The 25,665-nt window shown below is 47.0% G+C and overlaps 1 protein-coding gene across 5 annotated transcripts in view; it reads left to right on the top strand.

Annotated features, from left to right (window-relative positions):
• The window catches only part of mmd (disintegrin and metalloproteinase domain-containing protein mind-meld), a 206,371-nt gene that overhangs the window by 127,308 nt on the left and 53,398 nt on the right, over positions 1 to 25,665 (top strand). For all 5 annotated transcript variants that reach the window (XM_055077571.2, XM_072286332.1, XM_072286331.1 and 2 more), the window contains 4 exons: positions 16,175 to 16,403; positions 18,654 to 18,732; positions 21,656 to 21,751; positions 25,051 to 25,243. In XM_055077571.2, coding sequence (XP_054933546.1) covers positions 16,175 to 16,403; positions 18,654 to 18,732; positions 21,656 to 21,751; positions 25,051 to 25,243 — 597 coding nt within the window. The remainder of the gene's footprint in view (positions 1 to 16,174; positions 16,404 to 18,653; positions 18,733 to 21,655; positions 21,752 to 25,050; positions 25,244 to 25,665) is intronic.

The raw sequence follows: 25,665 nt of genomic DNA, 5'->3' as shown, positions 1-25,665 counted from the left end.
AAGGTTACGACAGGATAACGCTACAGATCAACCACATGATGGAGACGATTAACATCCATGGTAAGAGGCTCAACGCGCTAGAAATGGCAGACCACCCGTCGGTGACGTCACAGCCTACTATCACCAAGCTACCTCGGGCGTTGTCGCCAGATACACACAGCAACAACGTGGCCTCACAAAGGCCACCCAACGCCAACAACAAAGATGGCTGTGCAAACTGAAACGTTTCGCCTTTGGCAATGGAATTGTAGGGGCTACGTCCGCAAAAAGGCCCCCCTGCAACAATATATTCGAGCCAAAAAATACAAACCCCAAGTCATTCTCCTACAAGAGACAAATACCGCTACACCCTCGCTACCCGGCTATGACGTGACCGCAACGACACCGCAACACAAATGTAGAGGCATCGCCACATTGGTCAGCAACAAGCTAGCCCACACGACACACAACGTTAATCGCGACCGCAGCAATTGCGAATTCATTCTCACGGAAGTCTTCCCTAGAGCCAAAAACGCCAAGAGCATATTCATCCTAAACGTTTACAGCAGCCCCAAGCACAGAGCACAAAAATTTAAGCAAATACTACAGCTCGCCCGCAACCGTGCCGGCGACAACCCCGTGATCGTGGCCGGGGACTTCAACGCCCCTAACACGGCCTGGGGATACGTCGCCAGCAGAGCCAAGGGCAAGGACTTACTAAACGACGCCGATGAACTTGACCTAACGCTCATCACGAACGCCGAGTACCCCACAAGAACGGGTAATTCTGTCAACCGCGACACAACGCCAGATCTCACTTTCGTCCGCAACGTTCCAAATTATCAGTGGAACAACCTCTTCGAGGATCTGGGCAGCGATCATCACATTGTTGAGACAGCGATTGACACCCCATCCAGAGAACCCAGAAAAATGACGTACGTCGACTGGGACAAGTTCCGCGAGTTCAGACACGAACGCCGAACAGGCAAAGAATCAATGGAACAATGGACGTCGCAACTAAAGGCCGACATTAAGGCGGCCACGAAGGAAATAGCGACAGATCTCCCCGTTCAAAGCATGGACAGCCGACTGGCTCACATGCTTGAAGCCAAACAATCGCTCACCAGGAGATGGAAAGAACAAAGACACAATCGACGGCTCAGGAAAAGAATTTCTTCCCTCAATCGGCTGATTGCAGAATATTGCGCGCAACTATCTAACCAGCAATGGAATGAGGTGTGCGACGCCGCGGACGGCCGCATCAACAGCGGGACGACGTGGCACCTGCTCAAACATCTTTTAGATAGAACCAAAACTAAAGCGGACCAGGGTCGTACACTGAACAAGATCATGCACGAGGAACTCAAAATTACCACAGAAAATGAGCTCATTGACCGTCTAGCCGACAAGTACCTCCCGTTGGCCAAAAATGCTAGAGGCACGACCGCCGATGCATATCGCGGCAAAGCCAACCCAGAGCTAGATCAGGACTTCTCAACCGAAGAGATACGCACGGCGCTTCAGAACCTAAACAGCAAGTCAGCGCCGGGGCCGGACGGCGTAACTAACAAGGCACTTAGAAACCTCGACGAAACCTCAATCGAAACCCTCACAGAGGAAATCAACAAAATTTGGAGGAATGGAGCACTACCAGAAGACTGGAAAACGGCCCTTATCGTGCTCATCCCAAAGCCTGGCAAGGCGCCCAACATCAATAACCTCAGACCTATCTCGTTGACGTCTTGCGTCGGCAAGGTAGCCGAGCACGCGGTCCTAAACAGGCTCTCGAAACATCTCGAAGATAAAGATGTCTACCCCGCAGCAATGATCGGCTTTAGACCAGGGCTATCCACCCAAGACGCCATGAAGCTCCTCAAGCATCAGATCATTGACGCAGACACGAGAGACGCGAGAGTAATCCTAGGGCTAGACCTCGAAAAGGCATTCGATAATTTATCACATGACTACATACTCGACACGATCTCCAACCTCGACCTCGGCACGAGACTCTACGCTTATACAAAATCGTTCCTGAGCGACAGAACGGCCACCCTCCGTCTAGGGGAAATCAAGTCGCAGAAATACAAACTCGGAGGCAGGGGCACCCCGCAAGGTTCTGTCATCTCTCCGACGCTTTTTAACCTTGCGCTAGCCGGCCTAGGCAAGAAACTCGATCAAATAGAGAACGTCAAATACACGATATACGCCGATGACGTGACGCTCTGGGTCCCCGGAGGTAGCCTGGGATCAATTGAAAGCGCTCTGCAGGAAGCGATCGACGTGATCGAGGAATACCTCGCTCCCACCGGCCTGCGATGTTCGCCTGCGAAGTCGGAGCTCCTCGTCTACAAACCGTCGAGGAGCGGTCCCAAACCAAAGAACGAAATCAGAGACACACACGTCATTACTCTCAGAACAAAAGACGGAGGAACCATTCCACACGTCAGCAAAATCAGAGTCCTTGGGATGTTCATTGAGAGCAACGGCTCTAATGCCGCGACAGTGGAGAAGATCGTGACAAAGTCGAATAATGCCTTGAATCTCATACGACGCGTAGCCAACAGACAACACGGCCTTAAGGAAGAAAATCTCCTCAAGCTAACACATGCCTTTGCGCTATGCCACTTCACCTACGAGGCGGCCATGCACAGATGGAAGGTAGCGGAGAAGGACAAACTCAATGTACAACTGAGGAAGCTAGTCAAACTGGCGCTGGGAATCCCCAAGAATACCGAGACAGAGCTCCTGCTGCAACTGGGGGTACACAACACACTAGAAGAAATCGCCGAAGCTCAAGAACGGGCTCAATGGACAAGACTCTCTGGAACCAAACCGGGTAGAGAAATCCTAGCCAAACTAGGTCATGACACCACAGTAATCGAGAATCTATATCAAAGCATTCCGACGGACACACGCAACTCCTACACGGTTCGCCCACTGCCACGGAACATGAACCCCGCGCACCATCAACCCAGAAGGCTGGCACGCGGATCGTTCATGCTGCGCGAAATACGTGATAAGAAGATCCTAGCCTGTTTCGTTGACGCGGCACAGTACCCGACCAGGAAGGCCTTCGTTGCCACCACGATCAATAAGCAAGGTCAAGTCAGAAACGCTCTCACAGTCAAGACCCACAAGTCCGAGATAGCAGAACAGGTTGCCATCGCACTCGCGCTCACAGACCCGACCATCACCCACGTCTACAGCGATTCACGCTCGGCCGTCAAAGCCTTTCAGAAAGGAGCAGTTGCAAGCCAAGCACTACAAATAATAAATAGATCCGCACCGCTGCAGCATCACACCATCTGCTGGTTCCCGGCACACCTCGGAGAGATCGAGGACGCCCCTCGCAATCTTAATGAGATGGCTCACAGGAGCGCGCGAGACCTAACCCTCCGCGACGCCACCTATTCTGGTCGTGACCATCCCAGCGAGAATCGGGACCCTCCCTCCACATATAACGAGATCATAAAGCACTTTTATCTAGACCGCAGAATATTCAGCACACCTCACAATAAGCTCACCAGGCCTCAAGCCCTGACGTTCAGAATGCTTCAAACAAACACGTACCCTACGCAGAACAGACTACATCACTACATGCCTGACCTATACAAAACATCATATTGCGAAAATTGCCATAGCACACTAGACGTCCATCACTTGCTCTGGCCGTGTGGTCGGACCCACGCAAACAAGGATCAAGAGTCCGCCAGGCTACAAGACGCATTACGCAGCACGGATCTGGCGGAGCAGCTCTGGGCTGTCCAGCGAGCCCACGATGCGTCCAGGGAGTTACAACTCCCGGTCCCAACGTGGGAGTAGCCCGCTCTATGGGACCTAGCGCCCCGTAGCTCGCAGGACCTTTCAATAAAGTTATTCCATCCATCCATCCATCCACCAGGCAACTGGCTGGTTTGTTACTCCTGAGGAATTGCTGGCCACATGGCGTGCTTCTGCTGGCACCAGTAGCCACCTACTATTCACTTCTGGCAGCCAACCTTCAACTACCCGGCAAGAGAATTTCAATGCTGTGCTTAACCAGATCTGCCTTTCTATTCTATGAGCCCATTGGACAAATCCGCATTCACCAGTCGTCCACTGCCTTCCCGTCGCCACCATTCCATTTCGCCCATGAGGTGTAGGTCTACCACTCGTCCCCAGGAAAAGACAGTCACCGCAGTCCGGGAGGCGAGAACTGCGTGTCCTGCAAAATCATCAAGGCGTCCAATTTCCCCTTGTATTGAGATCGATGTGATCGTGGAAGGAGTACAGACACTAGCACTTGTAGACACGGGAGCCGCATTTTTGGTAATCCATGCCTGCCTCTGCCGCAGACTTCAGAAAGTGATGACGTCGCCTTCAGCTCTTTTGCTATGCAAAGCTAGCAGGCTACACATGAGCCATTAGAAGCCTGCACAGCCCGAGTCATCATTGAAGAGGAGCTTTATGCTAGTGAATTTTTTGTTCTTGTCTCTTGTTCTCACGACGTCTTCTTGGGATAAGATTTTCTCTCAAGCCATCATGCATTCGTTGACTGAGCCCATGCTAGGGTTGTGTTCCTTCCTCTTTGTGACATGCCATTTGAAGAGCAGCCTTCTGCCAAACTTGTCATCACAGAAGACACTGACATATCTCTGTGGTCATCTGTGATCATCTCCTTGTCGTTCAACTCCCTGTGTGATGGTAGTGTGCTTTTTATGCCATCTGACCTCATTGCCCATCTCTGAATGGTTCCTCTGCCATTCACTATGCTTGATATCCATGCTGGTGCTACTTCCATGTGTGTTTATAACCCAACATCACTCCCACATTGTTTGTTACACCACGAGTGTCTCAGTCATGCTGAGCCAGTGCACTTTTGAACACGCACAAAGACCCACCTGCCGATTATGTCGCCACTGTAGACCCTGTGCCTTCAAGTTCTTCACTGCACTTCTTTACCGCATCCATCGACTATAACCTTACTGAGATGCAGCCCGACTAGCTTCTCCGTCTTCTTCATCAATTCAGCTCTTCATTTGATTGCCACGGTACTCCTTTGGATCGAGCGGCCACTGTCTCCTACACTATCGACATGACTCTCATGCTCCACTGTGGCAGCGACCTTACCAGGTTTCGGCCATGGCTTCATCATCATCAGCCTATTTTTGTCCACTGCAGGACGATGGCCTCTCCCTGTGATCTCCAATTACCCCTGTCCTGCACCAACCGATTCCAACCAGCACCCACAAATTTCCTAATTTCGTCGCAACACCTAGTCTTCTGCCGTCCTCTACTGCGCTTCCCTTCTTTTGGTACTCATTCTGTCACCCTAATGGTCCAAAGATTATCTAATCTGCGCATTACATGACCTGCCCAGCGCCATTTTTTTCTCTCAATGTCAATTAGAATATCGTCTGTACCCGTTTGGTCTCTGATCCAAACCGCTCTCCTTCTGTCTCTTAAAGTTATGCCTAGCGTTCTTCGTTCCATCGCTCTCTGAGCGGTCCTTAACTTGTTCTCAAGCTTCTTTGTTAGTCTCCAAGTCTCTGCACCATATGTCAGCACTGGTAAAATGCACTGATTGTATACTTTTCTTTTCAATGATAACGGTAAGCTCCCAGTCAGGAGCTCACGATGTCTGCCGTATGTGATCCAATCCATTTTTATTCTTCTGTGCATTTCCTTCTCATGGTCAGGGTTCCCTGTAATTAGTTGACCTAGGTAAACATACTCCTTCACAGACTCTAGAGGCTGACTTGTGATCTTGAACTCTTGTTCCCTTGCCCAGTTATTTATCATTATCTTTGTCTTCTGCATATTAATCTTCAGCCCCACTCTTACACTTTCCCTGTTAAGGTCATCAATCATTTGTTGTAACTCGTCCGCAGTGTTGCTGAATAGACCAATGTCATCGGCAAACGGAAGGTTGCTGAGGTATTCCCCGTCGTCCTTACTCCTTAACCTTCCCAGTTTAATAGCTTGAATGCTGGAGAGGTGGGTTATCGATGAACAGGTGACCGACATGCTCGCTTGGCATTATTCAACCATCAAGTAGTGCTTGGGCATCCCCAATCATTCTTGTTAAAAACAACGATTAGGGATGCAGAATTATCAATGCAACATTATATGTCACAACACCACCGCCTATCATCCCTAGACAAATGGTCTGACAGAATAGTTCAAGCATACTCTTGGCGATGTGCTGTCTATGTATGTCACCTCGGATCATTCCAACTGGGACTTTGTTCCACCGTTCGTAACATATGCCTACGACACAAACATATGCCAAGCAAGCCACATCCATTTTTCCTGCTCTATGGCTGTGAACCTTCCTGTACCATCAACACAATTTTTCGATATCATCCAGATGCTTCAGAGTGCAGTCCAGTTTCCACCATCGCTGAAGATGCCGAGGAATGTCAGCAGCTCACCCATTCACTCACTACCGCAGGCCAATCCCACCAAAAGCTTCGACGTGACGACGGCCGACCTGTTCCTATCTTCCCGCCTGAATCCCTCATATGGCTCTGGGTCCCACCTATGAGTCCTGGCCTCTCTTGCAAACTACTTCCTAACTTTGATGGTCCTTATTGTGCCATTGCCCAAACCTTACCTGTCAACCACATCATCAAGCCACTGATGCCCTCAAGTGAACTCCATCGCCGGAGTTGTGAAATTGTTCATGTAGACATTCTCAAGTCTTGTTATGAGCCCATTGTTTCGTTGTCGCCATAGGTCACCAGGATGGCTCCTCTTTCAGCTGGACGGGGGCGAATGTGAGGAAGAACGGCATTAGAAAGTTGCGTCGCCATTGCGTGTCTCATAGCCAGAAGAAGATTGGCACACTAGCAAGCTCCACCACCATCACGTGTCTTGCAACCGGTTTGCCCGTCCAGCTGATCTATCGTTGCTGCCGCTGTGTTTCTGGCTGTCACTCGACGACTCCAATAAATCTCGTCATCATAAATTTATGACAAAAATGTCAATACTAGGTTTTAGAGCACTTTCGAAAACATGTTTAAAAGGCCCCTCGCCAAGTTTGGCATTACAAACAGAAAAGTGCAGTGTGCAGAATCCGTGGTGGCAACCGTGTCAGGAACATATGAAATGGCTGCATGGCGTGAAAAACAGCTGAAATTTCAAACGGAAGCCTGTGCACCCTTCCTCTCTAAGGAGCCCCACTGGCACATGACTACGGTAATTCAGCCAATACAGAATGCCTGAGACTGTCACTTGAAGTGCACCGTGTAGCAAAAAAGGAAGAGTAAAGAAAAAAAAGGAAACCAGGGCTTGTGCCATAAACGTAACGTGGTCGCTTGACTCTAATATGGGAGGAGGCAGGGAAGGAATAATGTAACTTGCATAGGCTAGTTGGGGCAAAGGGGGGAGAGTGTCTGTGTCTGCAGTGATACTTGCCTCCTGACAGCATGGTAACAATATATTTAACTTTCCCTATCTCCTTTGATATCGACCCAATCTGAAAAATTGTTGCGGTGAAACTCTCCCTAGAGCCTTGCAACTTCCAGTGTATGAATGAGGGGCGTTCCGAAAGTAAGTTTCATCATCTTTTTTAAAGAGAAGATGGTACACCAGGTGAAACAAACAATCGCCATAAGAATCCATGCCCGTTGCTCGTTCAACGATGGAAAGAGCATCAGCGGAGGAAGAATGACGCATGCGCAGAGCGCCGAAGAAGAAAGAGTAGCAGCAGACTGGCATGCCCGAGGTTGTTGGGTACAAATCACGATGGCAGACAGATGTGTGCTGACAACCTGGTTGCCAATGGAAGTGCGTGCTGTTATCCTGTATGAATGGGCATCTTTTCCTTGCACTGAAAGCCGCACTCTTGGGACGTCACTTCCAAAACAATGCTCACGTGGAGCAGGCTGCGCGACAACTTCTTGCATCACAGGGCACCGAGTTTTACCAGAGTGGTTTCTTCAAACTGATTGCATGCTACGACACGTCTCAATGTCAATGGTGACTATCTAGAAATATAGTGCAAGGTGTATAGTACATGGTGCCATGGTGTATTCCTTTTTTTTGGCAATAAAGTTTTCGTGTGAAAATAAGTGATGCGACTTACTTCCGGAACATCCCTCAAATAACCAAAATTTCCCACAGGGCCTGATGAGGAACCCTTTAAAGCGCCCTTCACCAGGTCTGGCCATTTTGAGCTGACAAGCAGAGAGCATACATTGCGTGATAACGATCATGTCTGCAAAGTATTACATCACTACGCGCCACGGAAAGATCTGAAATTTCAAACCGTACGGTGTTTTTCCTTCTCCTCATGGTCGCCGCGCTCCAAGCTGGAGGATTACTTACTCGTGCGCTGCGCCTACGTACTGGTGTCCGCAATGTGATGTCACTCGTCATGACACGTGACTTCGAGAATTATTAAGGCGTAAGCCTTTAGTGGCTCGTGAGTGTCTGGGCGCAGGAAAGTGGTGATCACTGGTGAGGGGAGCAAGGAGAGGAGGCACCATGCCAGTAGTGCTGTGCGAGTGGGCGCGTGGGAGAGCATGGACATGTGTGTGGGGATGTGCGCGCATCGGTGACAAACCTTGCAGCCATATGGCTGTGATTGCATCTCATGCTCGCAGCCACGGCGACGTCCGTTCGCAGAACAGTTCAGACAACAGCAACAGAGGTAGTCATAGATAGGCTTTCGCCTATCGCAGTATAGCTTAGCAAAGTGCCCATGTTAAGGAGAAAGCCTTTAATGGCTCATGCTTGCGGCCATGGCGGCGTCTGCTCGCAGAACATGTCGCACTCCGCTAGGGGGCGCTCGTGACATCATTGATGTGGCGCGCGTACTGCGCATGCGCCCAGTAGATGGTGCCACCCTTGCGCTCCAAAACGGCGTAAGGAGACGCTCCTCGCTGGCCGAGTCAGTCAGATGTCCTTGAAGTGCACTTACGTTTCCCCAGCAAGCAAACATGCTCGTGCTGCCAAACAAAAGCGCAAGTCGCGGCAGGCTCAACGACAACATTTGAGTGGAAAGGAACAGCGTCTTCCAGAGTCTCTCAACACAAGGGTGATAGCCAATGAACGGATGCGACTGAAGCGACTCAACCGGTCTCCTGGGACGAAGGCTAAAGAGGCAGAACGCAACCGACAACAACGCCTTCGGAACAAGCTCTAGCGACAGCAGCAACAACAACAAGGCACTTCAAGTGGGGAATGCCTGCTCCCAGATTCTCCCAACACCAGAAGATTGAAGATCAACGAGAGAAAGCGTCTAAAGTGACTCAACACGTCTCCCGGAACGAGTGCTAAAGAGGCAGAATGCAGGCGACAACAATGGTTGGCATCAGAACCACAACCAAGTACATCATTGGAGAGGCACCCGTTTCAAAGCGCCCCTGTCACACAACTATGTTGTCTCCAAGACTGCAGTTTGCTGCAGACCAACTATTTCAACAAGCATTTCGTTCAGAACGCGTTTGGTGCTACATGCTCTGTATCTGATCTCCTATGGTTTATCCACGACTTGGCTAAGGCCCCACAACAGAGCTATGAACATCTGGGGGAACATTTCCCTGACAGAGACGTTACTGCATTTAGTGTATGCCCTACGTGTCTACAATCATTACAGGAACCCAAGATTCCAAATTTCTCAACGAGTAACGGCTACATCTACCCAACGAAACCACCTCATCTGCAAGACTCCCTAGTGCTAAAGTTAGTGACGCCAAGAGACAAGGCTACAACCTAACATGGCAGCTGTCTAGACTTAGTCTTCGAGTCATATGCTACGACAAAAGATTTAGAGTAAATTTCGTGTCACTTCACAGAGCATAAGGCAGCCATCATGGGCATTGATTCAGAAAAGCATCAAAGCTTCACTGGCCACGAGGGTCAAGAAGACATCTTTCCCGGCGACAACTTTGAAGCAGAGATGGGATTCACAGAAGAAAAAGTAGCAGTCGAATCAGCCAAAAATCTATGGGCACTTTGCTGAGCTAAACTGCGATAGGTGAAAGCCTTTCTATGACTGCATTGTTGTTGCTGCTGCTGCTGCTGGAGTTTGTTCCGAAGGCGTTGTTGCTTGCATTCTGCCTCTTTAGCCTTCGTCCCAGAAGCGGTTGAGTCGCTTCAGTCGCATCCGTTCATTGGCTTTCACCCTTCTTGTATTGGGAGACTCTGGAAGACGCTGTTCCTTTCCACTCGAATGTTGTCGCCGAGCCTGCCATGACTTGCGTTTTCATTCGGCAGCGCAAGCGTGCTTGCTTGCTACTGGCTCAGCTAGCGGGGAGCGTCTGCCGACACCGCGTTGGAGTGCGAGGGTAGCACCATCTGCTGGGCACATGCGCAGTACGCGCGCCACTCCGATGATGTCACAAGCACCCCCTAGCAGAGTGCGACATGTTTTGCGAACGGATGCCACCGTGGCCGTGAGAAAGGCTTATGCTCGCGGCCACAGCGGTTTTAATATGGGCACTTTGCTGAGCTAAACTGCGATAGGCGAAAACCTACCTATGACTGCCTCTGTTGCTGTTGTCTAAACTGTTACATGAACGGATGTTGCCGTGGCCGCGAGCGTGAGATGAAATCACAGCCATACGGCTGCAAGGTTTATCGCCGATGTGCGTGCACCCCCACGTGCATGTCCGCACTCTCCCACACGCCCACTCGCACAGCACTACTGGCATGGCGCCTCCTCTCCTTGCTCCCTTCACCGGCGATCACTCCTTTTCTGCGTCCATGTCATGGTCTCAGGATGGTAAACACGACGCAAGGAACGTTTGAGTTAGGAAAAGCCTTTATGGGCCATGAGCATAAGAAAAAATACATACATCCAGAAAGCACACGTTGCCAACCCAATAGCAAAACCCTAACATACGACAAACTATATACAAAGCTGGTTAACTGCAAAATATTGTCTTTGGTCCTCGCACACAATGTATTATGAAGTTGAAAATATTTACTTCAAGTCTATCGACGTGGCCACGTCCCGTCGTCGCTGTTTCCGACGACACGTCGTTGGGCCCGCCGACGTGTCGTAGACTCACGTCGCTGTGTCCGACATTCGGTGCACAGTTGGCCTGGTAAGGGGGTCAGGAGGGTAGAGTGACCTAGACGCCTGGATCGCCCGGTCAACTCCGCAAGCTGCGGATCGTAGATGCAGGCAATCCGGGAAGTGGTGCCGTCAGCCTGTAGCTGCGGCTTCCGGTGGGAGGTCCACTCAGCTCGCGGGTCGTGGCCGCTGCAGCTGAAGAACTGCTTCCACTGGGTTGCCGCCGTCTTCGCGATCCGCCCGTCCAGTTCGGCCTCCAGCCCCTTCTCCCCGCCTTTGTCCCAGAGCGTTGCTGGGCCGCTCTCTTCGGTTACCTGTCCCTTCTACCATTGGCCACATAGCTGCGCGTGCACTTTTGCGCTTCTGCTTTCATATTGCATTCTTTTTATTCATATGCTCTTATTTTCTATCTTCTTTTTTTCTTTATTTCTGCCGATGGCAGAAATAAAGACAACCGAATAAAGACAACATATAAAGAGTTGCTGCAGACAACCTAAAGTTGTCTGCAGCAACTCTTTCTGCCATAATATTTCTTTTGTGATACTTGTGCCTTCACATGGTTTTGATGTGCTAGATGTAGTGTTTGTTCCAATCGTTCCCTAAGGGCCAGCACACATGTAAGTGGTTTTGGTGTCCTCATTGAGTTCATCTTTCGTCCATAGCTCCTTAAGCACCCTCAGTGGTCCTCTTGCCTGTTGACTTGTCTGCGGCACTTCTCTGTATGCGAGGAGAAGAGGTGCAAGATACCGGTCCCACATCTTCCGACTACTCTTGGCACAGCTTGCGCAGCATTCCCTTTAGTGTGCCATTAAACCATTCAACCAAACCGTTGCACATTGGATGATAGGGACTAGAGCTGAAGTGTTTGATTTTAAACAGTTTATTCGCTTCTTTTATTAAACTGGACATAAAACAAGGAGCCTTATTGCACAAGATCTCTCGTGGAAACCCGATCCTAGAGAATATTTCCGGTAGACCTTCAGCTACTGTAGCTGAATCAATAGCTGGTAGCGCGGTACAGCGTCACGGCACCATGTGGCAAAACATACCTATGTTAGGATATAACAGTTCCCTTTGCTAGAAGTTGGAAACAAAAGACCGATAATGTCTACTGTCACTTGCTCGAACGGTGTATCGAAGAGTGGCAAGCAAACAAGTGGAGCTTTGCCGAGTTTCCCTTTCGGAAATGTCCTTTGGCAGGAGTCGTCACAAGATTGAACATGTCTTTTGATATCTGCTTGAATGCCAGGCCAGAAGAATGCACTAAGTACTTCCTCAGTAGCCTTCTTAATGCCTCCATGGCTGGACAATGGATTTTCATGCCAAAACTTGGGTACGGAGCTTCTTTGGGACCACTGCTTTTTGCACCATCTTCCCTGGACAAAACTGGTAATCACAATACAAGATTTCTTTATCCAAGTAAAACTACTGTGCCGTTAATGCCGCGCCACGAAAATGATTTGCCCATCTTCTTCCTACAGACTTCTAAACTGGCATCTTGTTCTTGTTCCTTTTGAAACACATGCCTCGATACTTGAAGTCAAGTCGGTCTTGTGCTGTTCCGTCGTAACTTTCGCTCTCATCACAACTGTGTTGCGGTGCTTCTTTCAACTGTCCATCCTCTTAGTTGCAGGAAGCTTGCTGGAGTTGCTAGTAGGCATCCAGGTTGGGTCGGGATCTGTTGGGTCCCGTGATCCAGTAATGTTCCCGACTATCACGTCGTACAATGGAGTTTTCAAACATTTTGCGACAGTAAGACCTGAGAAATATGGTAAAGAGATGTGAATCTGCGCCTCGGGAACCTCAGTGGTGCTTCCATCAGTGAGCAGCAGCGTTGCCTTGGTGCCGATGATCGTGTCATCTGGGACAAGTGTTGCTGCAGGTGACAATACCTGCAGTACAGCTGGTTGACCCTTACATGACAATCTGAAGCTTTTTGTCCAGATTCACGACAATCAAAGCATTTGATGTTGGGTCTCTCCATTTGGCCATCATCTTTCTCATTGCTTTCTTCTTGTTTCTCCTGGAAAACAAGCAAGTTGTTTTGTCACTGGGCTTCCATGAAGTAGTCAGCTGCATCTGCGATTTTGTCGACCATCTGGCAGTTCCACTCACAAAGAAACACTGAAAGACGACTATGGCAGTTATGCAAAAGCTGTTCAGTAACTATCAAGTCCCGAACTGCGTCAAAAGATTTCCCTTGGACAGTCATCTCTACCCATCCATCGAAAAAATTGAAAAGCCTAGTAGCATACTACTTGGCTGTCTAAGGGCTTACTGCAGCGAAATTTTTCCTAATAGCCTTCGGCGGTACAATGAAAGCGCTGGAGCAATGCCATTTTTACCTTGTCGTAGTCCATTGACTCTTCAGGTGAAGCGGCCAAACACTTTCAACACTTCCCCATCCAGACACAAACTCAGTGCCATGGCCCATTTCTCTTTAAGCCATTCCCGACCAGTGGAAACACGCTCGAATCTCTTTAGATAACCATTTAAGTCATCTCGATTCTCATTATACACTGGAATTAAGTTGTGATAGTTCGAAAAGATGTCCGACTTCTCTCCGTTTCACAGCCAGGAGTCGCTGATTCTGTGCAACTTCCTGCCTTGACCAACTTAAGGCATCGCTCCCCAACTTAAGCTCCCTCTCTTTAAATTCTAACCAATGTTTGTTTGCCTTGTGCTTTGTGAGCCATTCCTCGTGAGCTTTGGCTGCCTCCTTCTGTGCCTTGTCAGCTTTCTCATCTACCCATTTTCTCAATTCTGCACCCTGCAGACCCATACGCTTGCCCAATGCCATAAGCTCTGACAAACTCATCTCAATGTCTACATGGTCATGCAAACTGGAACAAATGGCTTTGTCTTGCCCTCTCCTAGTATACACCAATTTTGTGATGACAGGTTCCTCGAGTGCGAGTTGTTAAACTGAGGCAGGGCCTCAGCTCAAGAAAGACAAAGCCATTTGTTTTCCCCCACACAAACTCAATATTCATTACCTAAAGAAAAGACAAGAGAATATTCGGCACCCAGAAAGCACAGAAAAAAAAGCACAGCTGGCCGTGTTAATGTATGTGATAAGTTCATATCACTGTCATTCTAGGACAAGGAAAAAGAAACTCAGTCATCGAAAGTCTTAGTTAGTCAGGTGGCAGTGAGTTGACAACATGCAGTGGCACTTGCGTTGACGGTGGTAGCGGTGTGGCAGGCAGTGGCAGACAAGGGACGCGGATCTACAGCAAAGCCAACCTTGGATATCAGAGTCCAAGGCTGTCGCAGTCGAAGGCCATCCAAGTGCAACCGGCACAGCTGAGCGGCGCCCATCCCTTGGCTTGGGGTTCCACCAGCATTGCTCCAGGCCTCTGGTCGGCTCCAGGTGACCTCTGCTCTCCTCATGCCGACTGAGGATCAGGACCAGGAGCAGGAACACCAGCAGCAGCAGGTACAGCAGGAATAGCCGTGCCCTACGCTCAGTGGATCTCTCCAGGGACAGCTGGGGTTGTCCTAGTTCTGCCAAGGCTGTTGGGTTTGGGTCTGGACCCCGACGACAGTGACCTCGACACCAGCAATCTTCGAGCTCCGCATCTCCAAGCGATCTCTTCTCTCAGTGTTCGAGTCTGTCTCCTCCTCTCTGCTGGTTCCTCGCACCATTGGTTTGCTGCCAATGCCTGATTGGGTGGCATTCTTTTTCCCTTGTCTAACAGCAGCTCGTGCCACCGCCCACCAACATAGTCTTCTGTGTCAGGCACTCGAGGCTGTTTGGAGCTGCCACCTTTCCACAGTGTTTTGTTGCCGCATTTTCAACAGTCACCTCGTTTTCAACCACGACGCTCTCTGCTCTGTCATTGCACATAGACAGGCTGTAAAACCAGTCTGCAGTAGCTCACTTCTAGAAAGTTTGAAAGCTTGAATGCAAAGTCTTCTTTACGGCCACCTTTCAGATACATTTCACGGAATCCAGACGCACTCCGTAACCATGCAACACTTGGCAAGGCAGGGCGTGCCAGACTGACCAAATGGAACCAATTTATTTAACGTAAATAAGGTATGCACTTGCTAGGTGCACACTTTTGGGTCCCAACAAATGTGTTTAAGGGTCCCTACAAGCTAGAGATTTCACATTTTACTGTGAATGCTCGTTTGTTTGCCTCGCTTTGGTTCAGATACAGCTCACTGTTACGTTTACAGAAATGTGTTTGAACAGCTGCACCTGGGATCCGAGCAGCGATTTTGTATATACAAGCCAAGCATTGTAACTACTGTGATACAGCCTTGTTGCTCAAGTGAGCCGATAATAATTGTGCTGGGCACTGACAAATTGGTGGACAGTTTGTTGTCATGTTCGTTTCGTCTACAGTGATACCACAGCGGCAATTGAGACATAATGCCTGCAACATTGTGCAGCACATGATTCCTGCGAGGTTCACAGGTGTGTGAGCTGGAGAAATGCAGTCGGCATGCATGCCTCTTCAGATTATTCAGAAGAAGTGGCATTCTCTCACAGTTTCTCAGGAGTGACAGAGGGTTCTTCTTAACGTAAGATGGGATTCTCTAAACATGCCAAGTAGTTGAAGGCTTATAAATGCTATATGCAGTAATTGAATTAACAGAATCAAAGGATCAGAGTCTGAATTTTCTTTTTCCTGACAAACCTTGTATGTGTTGATGTTTTTTATTGAACAATGCTGACCAAGTAACACAATCATGTTGTGAAATTTCAGCACTATAGTATTTGCAAAATCTTTCTTTAAAATTGTCAGTATAAAATCAGGTCACTGCACAATCAGCACACATGCTCACTGTTGCTCGCACTTGTAACTGGATTGGTTAGCAACTTATGAAAAGTTTCACTAGGGCTCACAGCATCTGAGGCTTGGTGCATTGCTTATGTTGCTGGATCAGCAATAAAGTTCTGCTGTGATACCATGTTATATATATATGTGTCCAAATTTATTCATCTCATAGTATGCAACAACAGTTACAATGTGTGTTTGCCCTGCTGTCGTGAGAAATAGTATATATATATATATATATATATATATATGTATATATCCCTTAGAGACAGAGGCTGAGCTTTGACACCACAGGCCTAGCCATAAGCCACACTTCAGGGTTGGTGCAAGGTTGAAAACAGCTTGAGTGGATTAAAAATTGTGAATGCTTCTGAGCAGCCAAACTATTTGAAATTCGCAGGTGCACGACGCTCGGATGAGAAGTGCTTTGGCGAGTTCAACGTGCAGGGCAGCATGAGCGGCAACTGTGGTCCGGACGGGCGGGGCGGCCATGTCAAGTGCAGCCGGGAGCACATGATGTGTGGCACTCTGCAGTGCCAGCGAGGTGCTCGTGCCCCAATCGTGCTGGGCATGGAGAAGCTCTACACCCGCACCATCATCTCCATAGAGGGCTCCGAGTTTGAGTGCAAGTGCGTACGGACCTTCAGTGTGGCATCGCTCTTTTCACAGGTCGTTTTCTGCTTACTGTTGGGCACACACTGCTTTGCATGCATCATGACGGCAGCACAAAGGGAAAAGCAACACAGAGAGAATGAAGCACACAGAAGAAATGCTCAACTGACAGTTTATTGCAAGCTGCAAGAAATAAATATGCACCCTCATAGTATCAGCACAGGCCAAAATATTCCTAAGGCTGATTTTGCAGACAAGCAGCCAACACCAATTAGCATTTGTGATTGCTAAGTTCGTTTACCCCTGAAATAGGAAAGCATTTCCTATTATGGGACAACATCCCGCATCATTAGAATCATTGTATATACAGTCGAACATCACTATAACAAAGTCACATTCGACACACAAATACCTTTGGGGCCAATATTACTTTTTTTCCGTTAGATATGTAAGCATGTATTTGTCTGCTATTGCTGATGTTGGTGAGAAACATTCTAGATTTACTGCATTATATCTGATAATTCATTATATTTGGGCTCGTTACTTTGTACACATATTGTGCCAAGAGATAATTTTGTAACAGTGGTTAGGTGGTAAAAAACAGTTACCACGAAAAATAAGAACAATGTACGTGTGTCAATAGACAGCTTTAGTTGGGCATCTGCAACCACCCATGTTTGCAGCATGTGAGGTTGTGCATACGTAACGAAGCGCGTGTGCACGAAATGGCCATAGTTGGCCGGACGCAATGGTTGAGAAGAGGATTGCTGAATTACATGCGCAGGAACTGCTGGTAAGCTACTCAGCACCACTATATGCCAGCTTCTGAAACTGTGTAACCAATATCAGCTGCCACAAAGTCGAACCACAAGCTAGAGCCATATCTTTGGCTAGGGCCATATTGGGAGAATTGCGCTCTCGAAGACACGCAAGAACGTCCCGCAAAGGGGCCGCAGGGCCTGCAGCGGACACTGCACAGCATTTGAAAGGCACAACACGCAAGAGGCCGTCCGCGCTCTTGCGCACTACGCATGCGCACTGTCTCCTCCGCGCGTTTCCTGCATGAGCAAGGCTGCAGTGGACATCTAATTAAAACAGTCTAATATTCAGGTGTGACTGTACGTACCTGTAGAAGTTATTCATTGACCTCGAGTTTTTATTTTTGTTAATGCCTTTGCTTCTGTTAATGTTACTGCACAAAGTCCTTGTATAAGTTTTCTTCTTTTTGAAAGCTAAGAAGTGAAAACCTTTCAAGTGCCGCTCATGCTATTCGTTGGTGCTAGAATTCTGGCTTGAAGCTGCTTCCATTAACCATGCTCTTCCTAACACGGTATGACCAGTACATTGCTATCTAATATGAAGTGCACAGTCAGGCTTACATGTTTCAGCTACAAATAGCCGAAAATGATGTTGAGATCGGACAAATCATGCATTTAGCTGACCACCGCTAGCACAAAAATTGGTTCTCTGTCTTGGCAGCACAATGATGTGCCTCTTTTGGTCTATCTTTTCAACTTTTTGTCGCTCCGTGTTATCTATCATGGTGTATAAATGGCTGTGGGCTACTCGAATTTGTGTACTCCATCACTCTGCGCATGCCCTATTTTTATTGTGAAAGCACTACTTGGCTCATTGGGCATTTTGCCGGTGTCCAGCGGTGGTGGTACATATAATGGTAAGAATGCTAAAATGTAAGTATAGTATGTATGAGATCAATGTAGAGTGTACAAAAGTTCATAATGTATGGAAAGTGGTTATGTAGACATATCCAAGTATAATAAACTAAGAGATTTGGAAAGAAAATTCGGAATGCATTCGCCTATAGGCGCACTTGAACCCAGGCCATCCCAAGGAAGCGATGTAGTGAGAGCCAGACGCGTTCCCTCTACTCCACACCAGCAGGTGTTATCAGTGAGATGAAGGAGCACCTAGTTCATGCAGCACACCTAGCAGTTCGTGACATCATGGGAGAGGGCTCGCCACATGTATGTGAAAGGGCACGAGCCTTGGCTTGTCTCCATTGTGTGTTGCAAAATGGGTCCAGGAGCATCTACCTCGGCGACACCTGCGAAGCCACATGGTCGACCACGAAACTATGCCTCGGATGAAAAAGCACGGGCCCAGCGCAACGCGGCTCAGCTTGCAAAGTGGGAAGAAGACTTCGTAGTCGCCCATGTAGTCCCCCAATGTGTTCCCTTTAGTGATTTTGCAATAGGCCCTGGAAGTGTTGCAGGCTCCCCAATATTTTCTTGTCTTTGTCTTCACAGGGTGTCCACAGGGTCCCTCTCTGGAGACATTCCAGACATTGGCATTGTTTGGGACGGAACAAAATGTGGGCCTTCCAAGGTGATTTTGGCATTTACGTTTTCTTTATTACCTCTTCTGTCCCGCCCTGTCTCTAAATTTGTTGAGGTCTGTACCATCTCTCAAAGTTTTTGTTTGTAGGAGGATGTTCTGAGAAGCAGCGCGCTGACCTCATTATTTCAATATTCCGCCATGAAACACATGCTTGTGCACCCGTGTGCTGAGAGACACACAGAACAATGCTGGCTGTAGCCTTTTTGAGACCCAGGGGTTTTCCTCAAAATATGTGCAGTACAAGAACATCAACAACAATGCTGAGATTGGTATGGTCATTATGGCCCATGTAACATCACTTTGTGGAAGATGTGGTTCAAGCAAGCCTGTATAGGTACTGGGGGGGGGGGGGGGGAAGGGGGGCGGCAATTATGTCTTCCATGCCACCTGTGTCATTGGGAGTGATTGCCTTCTTGTCTGTGTTTTTGCATGCACCCTTTTAGTGGAAATGATATGTTACAGATAGAATCCTGGAGCAGGATGAATTTTTCTTAAACTGTGAAGCTTTCTTTCCAAAAAACCTGTATCGATTTCCTTTGTAACTTTGTGCTACAGTCGGGTGGATGACAGTTCTTCCCTTTCATGAACTTTCCTCCATCTTGCAGGCTTTCGCAAAACTTATTTGTCATAGTCAGTGTCTCAGTGCTTAAAGTTGTTGGAGTCACTTGGTTAGCTACTATAGTAGGATAAAACTTAAAAAACCATCAGTTGGCAACCAAGACACACAGACTGTGCGGGATTGTGTTACTCCGCCAGCCGATCACAGAAGCAAACACAATTGTCGTCATGCGACCTTTACAAAATGGCATCGTACTTGATACCTCCAGAGCGTCTGCTGTTCTTGAGTCTTTTCACCGGCGGAAGTGTGAGGTGTGCAACAGACATGGATAAAGTGTACGGAGTCTGAAAATTTCACTCTTCAAAATTCCACAGACAGCCCATTCCATTGCTGAGCCCATTTTACTTATGAAACTTCACTGCCAATTGAAGTGAAACTTGACAATAAGTTGCAGTGAAGCAAGCGTTTTATTTCAGTTCAATAAAGAATTAGGCTTTCACCGTTTCACTAATAGACAAGCAAAATGTATAAAATGATGTGTTTATAATTTTATTTTTGTAGTTACCGCGATATTTAGATAACAGGGAATGTTTGAAGTATGACCTATTTGCAGCTTCGCGGAGGAACAGTGGCTAGTGGTTATGAGGTCGTGGGCAGGGCTTCACTGCAGGCTTAAGTTGTATCTTACTATAGCCACTTGGTTAGCTTAGATGGTAGCGTGACTGCACCGATGAGGTGTTGGTCCTAGACTCAAATCCTGGACCAGGACAAATTTTTCTTTAGCTTTAAACTTTCTTCCTGGTTCCTTTATAGCTACAGTTGGGTGGATGAAAATTTTCCCCTTTCATAGATGGATGCGCACTAGGTATTTTGTAAATGTCAATTTCGCAGCTTTGATACTAATACCAACAAGCACCGTGTATTTTTAAACCTGATTATAAAGGACAGTGGAAAACAGCATGCAAAGAAATATTGGTGACACATCCATCCACTGGAGATGATTGGTGACAGTAATGCTTGTGTCCCAAAACTCACGCAAGAAGTAATTTTGATAGAAAACACAGCTTTAGGATTAAAAATTTTACATTTTTAATTGATTCATAAAGTATAAAGTATAGAGTTATGTATAGAATAGATTATCGGGTAAATGCGCTCCACTGGCACATTCGCTGGCACATCCACACTCGTTTGTTGAAATTTTCCATGACCGTTTTGCACTGTGGCTGAATTTTGTTGATACAGCACTCAATTTCCTCCTTCAAGGCATGTGCGGTTCTGGGGTTGTTGGCATAAACCTTAGGCTTCAAAAAACCCCAAAGGAAAAAGTTAAACAGCGCTAAATCACATGATTTGGGCAGCGAATTCTGATCACGGTGCTGAATTGGTGTCCTTGGACTCTCAGCAACACTCTCATGGACTGCTTCAATGTTTTGTGTTGGATGACTTGTTCAAGGACGGCGAGAGTGTCTAATATTACTAATTGATCTAGTCTCTCTAATTTTTTAATTAACATATTCACAGTTGATGAAGTTAAATCACTATTCCAACCATATTTTGTACGAAAATTGCACACTGTAGCTGCCAAACCATCATTATTTTTAAAATATCACTCAACAATAAAAATGCATTATTCTTTCATGTGGTGCTCCATTTTTAATAACCCTGAACTGTCAGCTGTGAAGCTGTCTTCTCTTTTCATTGGCAACACTTTAACGCATAAATGATGCAAAACTCAAACCTTGCATTAATTTTGGGACACCCTTTATTAGCAATCTTTCTTATGTTGGGTGTGTAATGTCTTAAGCACTACACCTCAGTTGAAACCTGAATTAAAATAAATTCTGGGATTTTATGTGCTGAAACAGCGGATTTGATTATGAGGCACTCCATAGTGGAGACTACAGAAATTTGGACCGCCTGGCGTTCTTTAATGTGCGCCTAAATCTAAGTACTACACAGGTGCTTTCGCATTTTGCCCTCATTGAAATGCGGCCGCCGTGGCCGGGATGCGATCCCGTGATCTCGTGCTTAGCAGCCCAATATCATAGCCATTCGGCAAGCATGCTGTGTCCAGTTGAAACTTAATAGCAACGTCCACTGTCTCTAGTATCCTAGCTGTAGCTTTGTGGCAATGGCTATCCATCAAGCGGCTGAGCTTGATGATTAGCCATTGCAACAATGAACTTGGACAAGCTAGTAGATAACTTGGCTCAATAGGTATGTGAATGAGGTTGTATACATACCACAAACTGGGCAGAGTTCCCAAGAATGCTAATCACATTAATAACATACTCATGCTGTAAATATTGTTTTTGATGCACATGCCTGCTTGTTGGTCTCCTCTGTGTGCAGATCTGCGTGAACAAGTCATGCCTTCCAGTTGAGCATTTCCGAGAGCTGGGAGTCTGCCCTAGCAACAACCTGGCACTCGCCTGCTCAGGCCATGGCGTGAGTAGAGATTGGGAGAACTGAAGCATGCGTTGCGTTGTCTACTTTTCCAGTTACCTTGTAGGAATTAACTTCTAGGAATTGCAAAGAGAATCTAAATGCACAAGTTTGTCTGTCCTTTTTTTTTTGTTAACTGTTGCATCTGTGCGGAATATTTTATGGCACAACTCTCCTGTAAAATCTATTATGTATGGGAGTTGCACCTAAAGTATGCACTATTATAAAGCTAGGGAGTTGTACAAACAAACCACGAATCTCCAGGAGAAGCCTGTGGTACATGTAACAAGGACAATGTGGACATCCATAAGGTACCTTGCCATACGTACCATATTTTCTGGTTTATAAGTCGCACTTTTGTATAAGGTGCACCCCCCTCAAAACGGCAGTTCTTCAAAAAAAAAAAAAAAATGTGTATAAGACGCACCTGTTCAGTCATTTAAATAAATACAATGACTTTTCACTTTGTGAATGCGGGTCACGCAAAAGCGTGTTGCTGCCATTCCTATAGAATTATGATAGCAATGCTATGGACACTCTAGATGCATTTCTGCCACTATGGTTGCCACAATGTTCCGTATAAAGTCCAAGGGCGATAACATTGTCCCCATGCACTGTATGCTGTATGTGAGAGTGAAAATGTGCGACGGTGATCCGAATCGCGCACAAGGGAGGAAAGCGGGAAAACAGTGCAAGAGGGAAGGCGGGTAGCTTGTACTCTGGTAGCAACTGCGTAGTTTGCTCAGCAGTGCACGCTGTATTTTAAAGTGATCTGCAGATGCGATGACTTCGGAGTCAGTCGACTTGCAGTCAGCCTGCGGCGCTTGTGTTGCTGCTCCGTCCTTCTTGCACGGTGCTCGGCAACTCAATCACGAGAAGAACCTGGTACCTCCATAGCAGGCACACAACCCGTAGCGACTGCCAGAGGAGGTCAACACAACATGCTTCGCATGACCATAACATCCAGTCCAATTTTGACGGCAGTTCTTTCGGGGGAAGGGGGGGGGGGGGGCGGCACATGTATAAGTTGCATCGGTCTATAAAATGCACTGACAAAAAATTCAGAAAAAGCGATTTATACACTGGAAAATATGGTATTATAATGTTGTATGCATATCCATTAATTAGACCTAAGATAACTTCCGTTGACATTCATTTAATGTTCTTGTTTAGTTTTTGTACAGAAGAAAGCAAGGTTAAGTTAAAGCGCAAGAGATGCAAAAATATCGTGTGTGTATGCATTAACAGCAGCATTGTTAGTATATAAAAATTCACGCAGAAACTCCTCTGGTAGTTGTCTAAGTATGCGTAAGCACTGTGCCACTTGCTCATCTCCTCACAGCCCAGTGTCATTATCAATGTCATGGAACTTCGTCTGACCACTACAAACCCTTATCAGTTTTTCGCTTATCATGTTTGATAGTGAACATGATGAGGCAGGCTTAATTAAGATAGAGTTAATTAGGGCACTCAAATCCACTACCATTGGTGTTAATTAAGGTAAAGTTAATTAGCCACAGTTTATTAAGATAGAGTTGATTAAGGGACTCAGACCCTTGACATTTGGTGATAGTCGAACCCACGACCTTTGGTGTTAATTAAGGTGAATTAAGGTTAAGTTAGCGAAGCTGTTGCAAAACCACCACTAGATTTGCTGAGGGGGTATACAAAGTATTATTGATGGTTCAGATGTTCTTTATTGAAACATATGCTGTTCTGTGTGTTGTATGGGTGATTTCAATGAATGTATGCACTGTTTGCTTCACTTTGCTGAGTGCTTATAGTTTCTGCCTTACGTATGAGCCATTGCATTTTCTTGCTTGCTTACTTCGGTATGAGCCATTGCTTAAGGGGATATGAGCCATTCATTGTCTTAGTGATAGACAAATTTCTCGTTGGGTATGCTTAGAAATGCTTACGCATTTAATATTCAAGATATCCTCTTTGGGTGCCTTGCACACAATTGCCTCAGAATCATTAGTAGAAAAAAAAAAAAAAAAAAAGAACTGTCACATCTGTGACATGTTACATATATATTATTCTGTATTGTTATATTCATGGTGGAACATAGGCTGTAAAAAAATTTATCCTGCACAAAGTGTTTGAAACAACAAACAACACTGTCCTGAAATATTTTCAGATGGTGTTCTTAGAATGAACACACTGACAAGTTCTGCTTTGCCAAAGCTGCCGTAAAGCTGATTACAATATAGATGCTTAAAAGCTCAAAGTAATATTTTAATGCATGGGAGCGAGACAAGCCATGATATATCATGCCACAGTCAGTTGACCATGTGGGCTTTCTCTTGTGTGTACCTACCTCATGGCAAAGCACTACTGTCGACCGCCTCTGCATGTATTTTTGTGATGGACCCTGCCTCTTTTGTGCAGTTTGAGATCTGCTATACACCCTTGCCAGAACATTCACCGTGGGGAACTCCACTTACTAAATGCCACCCACCTGTTCTCCAAAGAATGTCACACATTTTAATGCAAGAGCATTATACAGGAATGGAGCTTGCCCTGAGCAATATATGCTATCCTTGAGAGAATAGAAAGGAGGTCGGACGGTGCATTGTCAGATTTGCAGGGAGGCAAGGAGTAGTGTTGAGAGGGAGGGGTTGTGGGGGGGCGTTAGGAAATGGTTGACATTAACCTCTCACTCAAGTGTGCATTTGGAAGCACTGAGAGGTGAAGCATCGGCGCCTAAATGCGTGGTGGTGTTGCAGTAGGGTCAGGATGTATGAGCGTTAGACAGTGTGGTAACAAGTAGGGGAAATGGCACAGAAGAATCAACAAGAGTAGCCATGTTGCCTCAGCCCATGAAGGTCATGCTTGAGGAAGAAGCCGATAGGCGCCATTGCAGTGGCGAAGCACCGCAAAGAGGCCACACTGCCGAGGCACTGAAGCAATGTACTGTGTGTTTGGAAGCACTGAGAGTAGCACAGGGTGGGCAACTAAAGAATGACATGTCTGAAGAGTGTGCACAGAGCTTTAGAGAGTATACAACGCAGTAAGTGAAACATTGCATTTGCTTCACCAGGTATGTCTATATGCACCGAGGCTACTAGGTGTGTTTAGGCTGCTGTATTCTACGACACTGGAGAATGAAAGATCAGGACCGTCTCAGAAGGAGCCTGCATACAACAATACAATCAGCTAGGTATGGTTAGAATGTCATCAATGCAAAATGTTAACGTGAGCTTATATGGGCCAAGGAACCTTATATAATGTGTTCCCTCTTAGTATGCTGGCTGCAGTTAAACTTTATAGAGGAGTGGCCTAAGTGTGCTTATGTACAGGTGTGCTCCAACGTGAACACGTGCTACTGTGATGAGGGCTACCTGGGGCCTGACTGCAGCCAGCGGGCCAATGCCACTGAGGCCCCGCCTCCGCTGGTGCCCCCTGCTGCCACAAATGTCGCGCCACCAACGCCACCTACCGCCACAGACGCATCAAGCCGGTCCAACAAGAGCTCTAGGACAACTTCTTATGGTATGTTATGCATGCACCAACCATGCTGGGCTGGTACCGATCGTAGACTGGCAGCATTTTGTTTGATGAAAAGTGCATTCACCATGGGAAGACAACAGTTACAACAGAACAGGAACTGAAACTGAAAATATAGAAATCTTAGCAAGCTAGCATATTGGGACTGGGATTATTTAGCGACTCTATGTCAATGCCCTTCCTTGTTGTGCTTTTTCAATGGTCAGAGAAACAATAAACTTATAAGGGTTGCAATGTGGGCTTGTTGGTAATGCATCTTCAAGGGGAGTATGGTAGCGCGATTCAAAGACGGGACAAGAGAAGACACAAAGGGACACACACAGCGCTAACTTCCAACACTGTTTATTGTCGAAAACCAGGTCGTACTTATACACTCAGACCACATGAGTCACAGGCACGTGAACAGA

The sequence above is a fragment of the Dermacentor andersoni genome, chromosome 2, assembly GCF_023375885.2.
Source record: "Dermacentor andersoni chromosome 2, qqDerAnde1_hic_scaffold, whole genome shotgun sequence".
Taxonomy (NCBI): Eukaryota; Metazoa; Arthropoda; class Arachnida; order Ixodida; family Ixodidae; genus Dermacentor; species Dermacentor andersoni.
Note: the sequence above shows the minus strand (reverse complement) of the source record. Positions and strands in the feature narration are given on the sequence as shown.